General features: G+C 36.8%; 1 protein-coding gene across 1 annotated transcript; it reads right to left on the bottom strand.

Annotated features, from left to right (window-relative positions):
• Positions 1–436: 436 nt before the first annotated feature.
• Positions 437–2,166, bottom strand: LOC148871299 (uncharacterized). The gene is made up of 2 exons (XM_088968030.1): positions 1,271–2,166; positions 437–1,082 (listed from the first exon to the last, which is right to left on the bottom strand). The coding sequence occupies exons 1-2, from the start codon at positions 1,553–1,555 to the stop codon at positions 678–680; spliced, it is 690 nt and encodes a 229-aa protein (XP_088824156.1). The 5' UTR covers positions 1,556–2,166; the 3' UTR covers positions 437–677.
• Positions 2,167–11,326: the final 9,160 nt, after the last annotated feature.

Genomic DNA, 11,326 nt, shown 5'->3' with positions numbered 1-11,326 from the left:
TTCCTCCCCATCCCCTCCAACCCCATTTAAACTTTTTACTTTGATATTTGATAACACCCCCCTCTCTGTCTATCTTTTTATCCATAATCCATTAGATCTGTAATTCTTTTTTTTTCTGCCCCTAACAAAATCCTATATGGATAAATGTCAACAAGAGAGACTAGAGATTTCTTCAAGGTTCAAGGTAAAAGCTCCTGTTTACATTGCATACACATGCTTAACAAAAATAATCTTTGCTTTAGAAAACCATGTTCTTCAATTTATAGCTTTCAAAAAAGGTTTTTATAATTTCTTAATGCAATTTGTTGGTCTATCCTTGTTTTTCGGGAATTTCACTGTTTACCTTTTTATCACTTCCCTAAATATTAAATATTAAAAAACTAAAAATAGATATTATATACATATATACAGAGAGAGAGAGAGAGAGAGAGAGAGGTTTATACGTAACATCTGATGATGAGAAAGTCTGGGCAGTTGCAGTTAACCCATTTACATTATCTTCAGCCAAAGTGGGAGAGAAGCAGAACTAAGCAGAACACTATCTATATTGATATTGCCGATATTCCATGGTTAGATCGTGAGAAAAACAAGAAAAAGAAAAAAAGTAGAAGCCGGCCGTGGGGAGAGAGAGAGAGAGACTATAGGAACTAGTGATAACTAATAACAGAGGTAGAATACTAGTTCTTCCTTGTCTTGTTGGTATTCTTACTGCTACTGCCGCTGTTGTTGTTATCGTTAAGGAAATCCAACAAAACGGTGCTCTTGCATTTCGGGCACTTGGGGTCGTCTTCCGACAACATAACGTACATGAGACAACGAGGGCAACCAACCAACACCATTGAGGTCGCTTCAGGACTGTTGGAATTGCGGTGGGTCTGTTCTGGACTCTGCTCCGATGACACACAGGAGCTTGGTGGAGACGGAGATGATGACCGGTCAGGCGACTCAACTTGCGGATTGGCTCTTGGTGGTGACAGGTTCAGCTTCAAGTCTAGCTTTGGGCTCTTCCCGTTGCGGCTCATGGCTGCCTCTGCGATCGAATGGCTTTGGGTGTCCTTGCTGGTGTAGCAGATGGCGCCGGTCTATGCATACAGAACCAAATTATAGAAATCATCTAAAACAAAGTCACCCCATATCTTTCTATCATAATGAAACAGTATCATCAAATCAAGCACAAACTAATTCAACAAAGATGAAGAGATAATGGTAAGTATGATTGTCTTTGTGTTAATAGAAATGGAGACCGTGAGACTCAGTCAAGGCACGTTACCTTGGGGTCAAGCAACTTCTGCCAACCTAAAGGAAGAGGAGGAGAAGGCTTCTGTAATTCGACCGAGGAAGAAGCAAGCTTAGAATGGAAGAGATCGAGCGTGACTGGGATGTTTCGGCCAGGATGGGCTAGGCCGACTGAAGTGGTGACATAACAACCAGCAACACCACCAAAACCAGCATCAGTTATGGGCGTACCGCCACTCCAATCAACACCACCACTAGTACCACCAACACGGTCTAGCTGTTGTTGTTGATGATGATGGTGTTTAACCTCTGTGGCCATTATATAATGAGCTGAAGGAGAGAGAGAGAGAGAGGGAGGGAGATGGATTTTCCTTAAATCTTAATTTATTAATGGAGAGGGTTGGAGGGTATATAGAGAGACAGTAGAGAGAGAGAGAGAGAAAGGAATAGAAATAGAGAGAGAGGGGGGGGGGGGGAGGGAGGATTGAATTGAATTGAAGGATTGATAGAAGATGAGTGTAAATTGAGGCCAGGAAATGTATTAATTGTGGAAAAAATCCCAAGATGTTTGCAGAAGAAAAAATGCAGTAAATATTGCAATTACAAGTGCAGGGTGCCTTCATTCATTGCTCACATAGTCGGTGTGTATGTGTAAGTATGTGAGAGAGGAGAATCGAATCCAACGGGCAACGGCTAAAAGAGGGAAAACAAAGAGTATATTGAACTCAAATTAAAGGAAGGCAGAAGAGAGAATAAAATAAACCAGAGAAGATTTTCAATTCTTCTCTTTCATCTCAGTGGCTTTTATCTATCTTGCTGTTCCTTTGCATCTTCTTTCGTTTCTGGTTTGGTGTTTTGGTTGTTTTCAATTTGAATAAATACACTGAAGGCAGCTTGTTCCTCTCAACTTGGTCTCACACATTGGCCTTGAGGGGCTCATGAGTCCTAATCTTCCCATCAATATGGTTCTATATCATCAACTTCTCAATTCTCATCACGATATTTTAGTAGTAATTTAAAGTAAGTGTGTTTTTAATTATAATAAACTAAAAAAATATCAATATGGGTAGGTATATACTCCAAATATAGGTTATTACTTGCCTACATGGCAATTGTTCTTTGACCATGTATTTATTTGAAAAATTATGGGGCCTATATTTAGGTCATTCATCAATTCTTTTAACTTAATTACCATCTCAAAAAACGAGAAATTGATGTTAGATTTTCATTTCTTCTGTATTTTTTCCATGTTTTTGAGTTTTCTTTACAATGTTAAGTTTCAGGTCATTTTCACAATTCTGTGTTTTAGTTCCTGAGTTTCCTCTCTCTCTCTCTCTCTCTCTCTGGGACTGTGGTATTGGTTGGGAACATAGTTTTTCTGGGTGAAGAGACATATCTACTCTTAGCTTTTTCTTTGGTAGTATTTACATGCATTGTAGTTAAGGAGGGTTTTTTTCCCTTCTTTTCCTAGTAAAAAAATACTGGGGCCGGCTAGCTATCTTATTTGGTCAAGTTATTTATTAATTTTAAGTGGGTTTATTGTATTAATACAAATAGGAATCTTAAATAAGTAAACAGAAATAGGAGTAAATGAGACTGGTTACTTAGTAAATGTATTGAATAATAAGCTGCTTTTTAGTAAATGGTTATTAAAATGGGTTTTTATGAAAGCCACCAAGGCCTAGTACTCGTGGAGCTTCTTCATTTATTCCATCTTATTTCTGGTCATGATGGGATAAGTACATATTTATGTCAGTCATTTACTACATGAAGATGGTATTTTCGTTAAATTATGAGGATTAGAAGGTCATTTTAGTATTAGATGTTTTTTTTTGTTAGTTCAACTACCTAACCAACGGTTTGGAAAGATAATATCAGCCATCCCATATAAACACCTTAACAAATATAGCAATATATTATCTATGAGAAGTATCCATCTCTCTATCTACATGGACCAGTAGGGCCATCACGTTCCCAAGAACCAAACCACCCACTAACCAGGGGCCTGGCCACCCCTCGTTTTGGCTGAGTCGGGTTTAGCCGTGGCTCCTTCTCATCAACTTGGCTAGGTTTCCCAACCACACAGCCAGCTTGTTAAACCAGGTTATATCTGTCAGGCCAGCCATGGACGGATACATTGAGGATATTACTGATTTCAGTGAACGGAATCAGTTTTCTATATATCAAGGAACATTTCAGCTAATTGTCTAGTAATTCTGAATGGCTGAGATAGGAAAATAATATAAAGCAAAATAATGGGTAGGGATTAATGAAGAATCTCTTCATCAAAATGGGTTGACTATTTTTATTTTGTTATTTAATATATATATATATATTGAAGAGAATGGAACATTACAGCAAATTCTAATTAATATTTGCATTGTTACTGTAATAATAATTCTTGTTTCTATCCAAGAACTACCAGTTCTTCTTCAATGAGGAAATGCTAAAAGGTATTCTCTTTGACTACTGAAAAAAATAATAATTGACCCTAATTTTCTGGATCTGGTGAAGTATTTATTTATTTCTTCCAAATATGTGCCTGTTTTAGCAGGGCTAATGTATTTGCATGTTCTCTCTTTCTTTCTCTATTATTCATTTTTCTCTGTTTTCTTTCTTTTGGGTAGAGTAGGATGTTCTTAGTAATTGCAGAGGAGAAAAAAATATCATCTTTCAGATCTATCACTACAGAGATCCAGAGTTATTTAAAGCACACAACAGTGATTTACAGAGCTCTAAGGGTAATGTAGTAATTGCAAAGTGGGTGAATTTGTTTTGGACGCTTCACGAGAAAGGGGGGATCCATTAAACACCTGTCTTAATTTTTGGGTTGAGAGGGAGAGGTGTAGGGTGTTTAATGGAGTGGGTAGTGGTCATAGTATATATTGAGGTGTGGCCTTAATAATAATTCAATATATTTCAAGTCAATGTTCAAGCTTGAATATATAAAATATCACCACCTATTAACCCATCACGTTTGGGAATAATACCAACTGCTTGATACATTCAATGTAAAGCTTCTTCCTGTTGGCCTATTGACATTATTGTTCAAACCTTTAAATTTATGATGTAATGATCTCTTTCACTCACACAATACAACAGTAATACATCCATATTCACAGAGGGAGAAAAAAGCAAAGTCCATGGTGGTTAAATCTAATTAGGTTTATACTATTTATGTGCATGTAGCTGGCTGGGGTAGTTTTTCTTTTAATTTTAATTCGTAAACAAGACCATGACATGTCAAGATAGGTTGAGTCATTCTGCAAGTAATTATGCTTATCCTTCACTCAAACTAGTTACTCATTGAATTAAAATTCCATGTGCTTGTGCTTTTTTGTTTCTTCTCCCCATGTTTTGATTTTTGAAACCCACCAAAGCTTTCAGCCCCTTCCCCCCAAAAATAATAATAATAAATAAGTAAAGAAAAAGAATAAAAAATAATTTAATTATTTGTACACGAGCCCATTTTCATTGGGGAACAAAATGTCATTAATTCATAGAATTCAAATTCTGTACGGCTAGATCTTTGTTTGGATTGGTGGAATTTGGTGGTGAAAGTGGAATTGTACACCCTTGGTTCTGCATGGATTACTTCCTCTTTGGAGTTTAGATTTTTTTTTAACTGGGGGTTTGGAATTCAGCAACTAGCTATTTTAAGCTTGCAAATCCAACATTTTTGTATGAGTTTCAACTTTCTTATCTTTAATTTTGTGTGTATGCGGGAGGGGTCTGGATTTCAGGGTTAGAAAAATGGAAATATACGAATTTAATTTAATTGGTTGCAGTTTCGTGAAATTCAAGATGACTATACCCTCAAATGAATATTTTCTAATTCCTCAAAAGTCAGAACTTGAAGATTTGAAATTCATCTTACTGCTACATGTTAAAAATGCACACAAATGGTGGAATTCGGGGACCAAAACATAAAAATCACCATAGCAGCCAAACAACACTTTCACAGTGTTTGTCAGTCTCCATTGGCCTTCTAAGGGCTCTATAATCTGGGTTATTGGAAGGAGACCATTAAAGGATGTGACATGTCACAAATAAGGTCATTCTAGTCATTATATGTGCAGTAAAGGAGGCTGTTTTGGTAATTACGCACTAACATTATTATCCATCTCAAGTTGTACATCACATCAAATCCCAGCTGGCTACCTGCACAAACTGTCACATCCTAATTGGCACCCTTTACTTCGTACTGGTTCTATGCAGCAGGTCTTTATATAAGATTTGGATCCTTCATTCCCATGCACAGTTCTGACTTGGGCTTGGGTCCTACTCCTAGACAGGTAGAAAGTAGAAACCTCTATCAGTTATTCCCCATTTTATGGGGTGTCGTGCAAAGGGTAATTTGGTCTGGATGCTAAAAAGTGAAGGGTATTTTGGCCATTAAAGGGAGCTGAGTAGTTAGGGTTTTGAGTAGGATAGCCAATTGAAGACCAGAGGAGTGAAATTCCAAACTCACACACTACTTAGCATTTGCATGTTCACTACTGCCTCTATGGGTGCTCTATTCCACTTCATATTCATGTACTTGACCAAGCTGTGGTCCGTTCTCTCCCTGCCTTAAATGTCTTATTATCTGTTTCTTGGTGCTATACTATCTCGGTAGAATGTGTCGTCAGCTGCAGAGAGAGAGATGTTGCATTGACCCTTGACAGGAGGGTGAAGTCTCTTGAATTTGAGACCAACCTGGCCTTTGTATGAACATTCAATAATGTTGGCTACCCAACTGTTGGTGGGTGACAAGCCTGGTCCTCTAGAAGAGATAGATACTTTGAAGAACAACTTTTCATCACGGCCTGGTCTTCTTAGTTCGGCTCTAATTACTTCCTCTATCTATGAAGGCAATATCGTGTTGGGTTTCTACTTTTTAGTACTCTAGAGCCATGCATCTCTTTAAATTAGGGCTGTTCATAAGAAGGCCCAATCTGACTAAACCGATGAACTCGGACTGGTCCAACCTGAGTTGGTCGGGTTATTTTCAGCACGGGTCAGTTTCAGGTTGTAAAACATTATAAACTGATGGTTTGGATCGGTTTCGGTTTTCACAAGAAAACCGAAATTGACCCAAACCAAACCGACTAATTGTCCTTTTATGAAGTTTAAATTAATTAAGCCCCATAACTAATTGTCCCTCTTCAAATCTATTACATTAGCTAGGTTAATGATTGTAATTAATTATCCTAAAGTCTCCCTATAGAATTCACCCAAATTCCAATTAAGACAATTAAACTTCAAAATGAATATATAATCAAAGGGATAGGTTGGTGGTTTTGGAGATAAAACTTAATTACTGAAAAGATATATAACATATATACCTCCATAATAGGCATTATTATTATATATGGGTTTTGCTCTTCTTCTCCTCTTCAAAGTCCAAACTGTGGACTAGAGGTATATCCTGTTTATCAAAAACAAGGCTTTTCCCGTGTTCACTACCTCACATACTGTGGTGCCACAGTCCCCACATATATATTGCAGTTGAGTTTCTGTCAAACATGGTTGAACTTAGAGCCGAAACCGACCCAAATTGATCCAACCCGACTCAAACCGACTAGGTCGGTTTTGCTTAATACTGGGTCGATTTCGGTTTCAAGTTCAAGGAACCCGACCAAGTCGGGTCGGTTGGAAAAACCTCAGTAAACTGACCCATGAACAGCCCTACTTTAAATGGTAGCCCCTTTGGATCGGCATCTTGGTTCATGCTACCCCAAATGTGTGGCTTTAGCCCTACACCATTTTTTTAATGCCACATGACACCTCACCAGTCACATTGCGTGGTATTTATTTTGTTAAAAATCTGAAACTAGCCAACATGCATTGTGTTTCTTGTTATGCCATATGGCATGGTATCGAGACCGTCGTGTCATAATGGCTCAAGTGACTAAACTGAATGACTTATTGCCAATGTTTTAAAAAATGGACTCGGAAACGGTCGTTCTGATCACCGGTTTCTGGTTCGATGGTCCGATCATCTGATTCGAACAGACAATCCTTTCTAACAAATAAATTAAAAATATAAAAAATTATTGAATGAGTCAACAGGTTGACGATTCAACTGCACAAGTCAATGGATTATTGACTTTTTCAACAGTTTTTGACAAAAAATCCGAGTTTGGAATAAAATAGAACCGATTGCCTGAATAGTTTCCGAGCCAAACAGTCTAACCACAGACCGTCCGAATCAACAGTGGTTCAAAAACCTTGGTTCTATCTTTTTGGTGGTTATAATAATCATGTAATAAAACATTTAGGTATACAATAATTGACCCAATATCCCGTTCACGGTTCAACTGAACTCACACCCTACTAATGACTTATCATTAAAGAGATAAAAAAATTACTTAATTCAGCCACTTCAGCTGTATCCATATTCTGTTAAGCTCGGACAATTATGTTTTTTGTTCTTTTGATGAAAGTTGAAAGATGTATAGTTTGAAGTCTACAAGTGAAACACAAGTTTAGTTTATTCACCCGCACGTGACGGGGACCAAGTGCTGGATCAATGTACTCTCACTTTCAGTTTCAGCGTCCTTCATTAATGCAACACGGTCTCTCTCTTTCTCTCTCCATATGATTCTGAACATTTGACCAAGTGATATTCTCTTACGTTGGTCTCTCCTCTAATTTTGACCAAATCTTTCTTCTTTGATAACTTGAGACAAGGAAAGACAAAAACTAGCTGAGAAAAAACCCGCCTCAGAAATTTCGGAACTGAACGAACAGGTTGAGAAAAGTTTTATGCCCTTTATTCGCTAATGAGTGGCTCGTGAGGAAGTCTATTGGGCTCGAAAAGTTGGGATTGATTGGATCAATGTGTAAGATAAAAATAATACTTTTTTCCATACCACAACCAGATAAGAAAAAATAAGAACAAAAATTTCTTAAGTAGCCAAGGAGAGATAGCCGAATTTTTGAGTAATTCTTTTGAATCTAGATTTGGATCAGGTGGTTCTGATGGCATTGAAGAGTGTATTGTGAGTATTGATCCTCCTATTATTGGGAGGTCAGTTTGTAATACGGTTAAAGCTTTCTTTCACTCAGGAACAATGAATAGGATCCTTAACAAAACCTTCATTGCTATCATTCCCAAAATTTAGAATCCTGAGACTGCAAATAATTACAGGCCAATAAGTCTATATAATGTTATTTATAAGATTATCTCAAAAACCCTGATTAATAGGATCAAGCCTTTCTTAGATGACATCATTTCCCCGTTTTAAAGTGCTTTTGTCCCAAACAGATAAATCACTGATAATATTCTTATAGCCCATGAAATGTTTCACACCATGAAAAGAAAAAAAAGGCAAAGAAGGTTTAATGGCTTGCAAAATTGATATGAAAAAGACTTATGATAGGCTAGAATGGAACTTTATAGAAAATGTTTTGATTAAATTTGGGTTCCATGAAAAGTGGGCTGGGTGGGCTATAGAGTGTATTAAGTTGGTAACTTACCAAATTCTTTTAAATGGGACTCCCACCAGAAGTTTTATTCCTTAATTATAGAGAAATTAGACAGGGTGATCCCCTATTCCTGTATATTTATGTAACTTGTGTTGCAGTTCTCACTAGGAATTTGGTCAAGGAGGTGGACTTGCCAAAGTCCCCGATTGGTTTTAAAGCCTCGAGAAATGGGCCCAAAATTCCTATCATGCAATTTGTAGATGATTGTCTCATTTTTGCAAAAAAATCGATTCCTGCTTATCTCAAAATTAGGGATCTTCTAGAAAGGTTTGCGTGAACTTCTGGCCAATCTCCAAAATTTTTAAAATCTAATATTTTCTTCTCAAAAAAATATCCATCATAGAATAAAAAAATTTATGAAGAGTCATCAAAATTCCGACAGAGGAATAATGACCTTTACTTGGGAACTCCAGTTTTTAATAGTAAATTCAACAAAAATACCTTTGAATTCCTCAAGTAGAAAATTAATGAAAAGCTAAAGGGGTGGAGGAAGAACTCTCTCTCCCTTGCCGAAAGAATCACGCTAATAAATTCATCTATTGTAATGAGGTCGTACAAAATTCCTAAGAGTGTGATTGATGACATCAACAAATACCAAAAGACAATTCTTATGGACAAATAATAGTGAGAGGAAACCCTTCCACTTAGTTAATTGGACTGGTGTATGTGCCACCAAAAAATGGTGTGGTTGGGTCTCAAAAACATTGAATGGGTAAATTATGCTTGTCTAGTAAAGCTTGGATGGAAAATAGTCAAAGAAAATGACAACTTGTGGGTTCAAGTTGTCACGAGCAAGTACCTTAATAAAGAGAATTCTTGGGAAGTTAAAAAGAGAAAGGAAAATTCTTGGGCTTGGAAAGGAATTCTCTCAGCTACAAATCTTTTAAGGGAAGGCATTGAATGGGAAGTAGGCAATGGAGAAAAAATAAAATTTTGGAATGATGTTTGGACTGATAATACCCCGATAAGAAGTTGTGTGAATAGGACGCCATATCTAATGAAAACTTGAAAGTGAGTGAGGTGATAGATATAGAAAGAAGAGTGTGAAAAGAACAACTAATAAGGAACTTAGTTACACACCAAGTGTGGAAAAAGATAAGGACAATTTTCATTCCTTTGGCCCCTAAAGAAGACAGATTAATATATAGATCAAATATGGATGGGGAGTTCTCAATTAAAACTGCCGATTTAAAGGCAAGTACTTCAGATAGTATTCCTCTTAGGAGACTAGTGAGATCACAAAAGTATGGAACCTAAACACCACTCCCCCAAATACAAGACCTTTATGTACCTCCTCCTCTCTAATAAACTTCCATAAAAAATGAACTTTCTTAATAGAGGAATGAAGATTGATGGGTCTTGTAGTATTTGTGGTGAAAGTGAGGACGATTTGAACCACATTTTTGTCAATTGCAACCATGCAAAACAGATTTGGCTGATTACCCAAAGTACATTCAAGTTCACAAGTGAGTTAATTTTTTCAATTCAGGAGTGGAAAAAGTTGAATAATAATGATCTAAATATTTGTCAAAATTCAGATATTAAGGAAAAACTTGTAATTTTACTTTGGCATATTTGGAAAAATAGAAATGAGAAAACTTTCAAAAATAAAATCTTACCTCCGACTATCATTCTTGATAGAGCTCTCAGCAGCTCTTTTTGGGAGATTAAATCATCTCCTAAGGAAAAGAAGAAAAAGGAAAAGAGTTGAATCCTGGTCAAATGGATGAGTCCATGTTTAGAATCTTTAGATGCTATTAAAATAAATTTTGATGCTTCATGTGTAAATGGTCACTGTTCTATAGGTTGTGTTGCAAGGGATCACTTGGGAAATATTCTTGACCTAAAAGCCTACAAAATTGGATTTACCACTGTTAATTTAACCGAAGCTTGTGCTGCTTGGGAGGCCCACAATATAGCAAGCAATTTCAGAAACAGGTACATCGTTATTGAAGGTGATTCAAAGCTCGTCATTGACTGCCTCAATGACAAAACCAAACAGTTGTGGAGATTAAAGCATATCATTGAAGATTGCAAGACCATGAGATATAGCTTGGAAGGAAAAGTTCAGTATTAGCTTGTTTTAAGAGAAGAAAATATAGCTGCAAATTGGTTAGCTAACAAAGCTCATGAAGTTTCTGTTTTGAATGGACTGATTCCTAGACCTTTAACATTAACCTCTTGCTTAGATTTTTGGGGACGTGATACCCCAAGAGCTGTGTAGCCGATCTATTATTATCCCATTTTATCAAAAAAAGAAAAAAAGTAACCCACTAGGCAACATTGGTGTATTAATTGGTTTGTTCCAGCAGAGAAACGGATTTGATTTACAATATCACAGATTTTGAAATGAGGATTGTTAATGTTGTGTTGCATTATTCATATGGCCCCTATTTGGGATTTGGGTAATATCATCAAATACCCAAAGAAAAAAAGAAAAACAGTCAGCTGCTTTAGTTCATTACTCGTGGATTTGCAATGCAACAATATCCAAACTAAGTCTTTGAAAAGGTCTATCCAAACATGACCTTAATATTTGAAATTCTCTACTCTCTAGACATCCCCTCCATGATCCTGACCCTTGGAAGCTAGTGAGTCTCTTTGGCATTTTGCATGG

Source organism: Nelumbo lutea, chromosome 2, assembly GCF_056320005.1.
Source record: "Nelumbo lutea isolate HS-2025 chromosome 2, American lotus-T2T, whole genome shotgun sequence".
Lineage (NCBI taxonomy): Eukaryota > Viridiplantae > Streptophyta > Magnoliopsida > Proteales > Nelumbonaceae > Nelumbo > Nelumbo lutea.
Note: the sequence above shows the minus strand (reverse complement) of the source record. Positions and strands in the feature narration are given on the sequence as shown.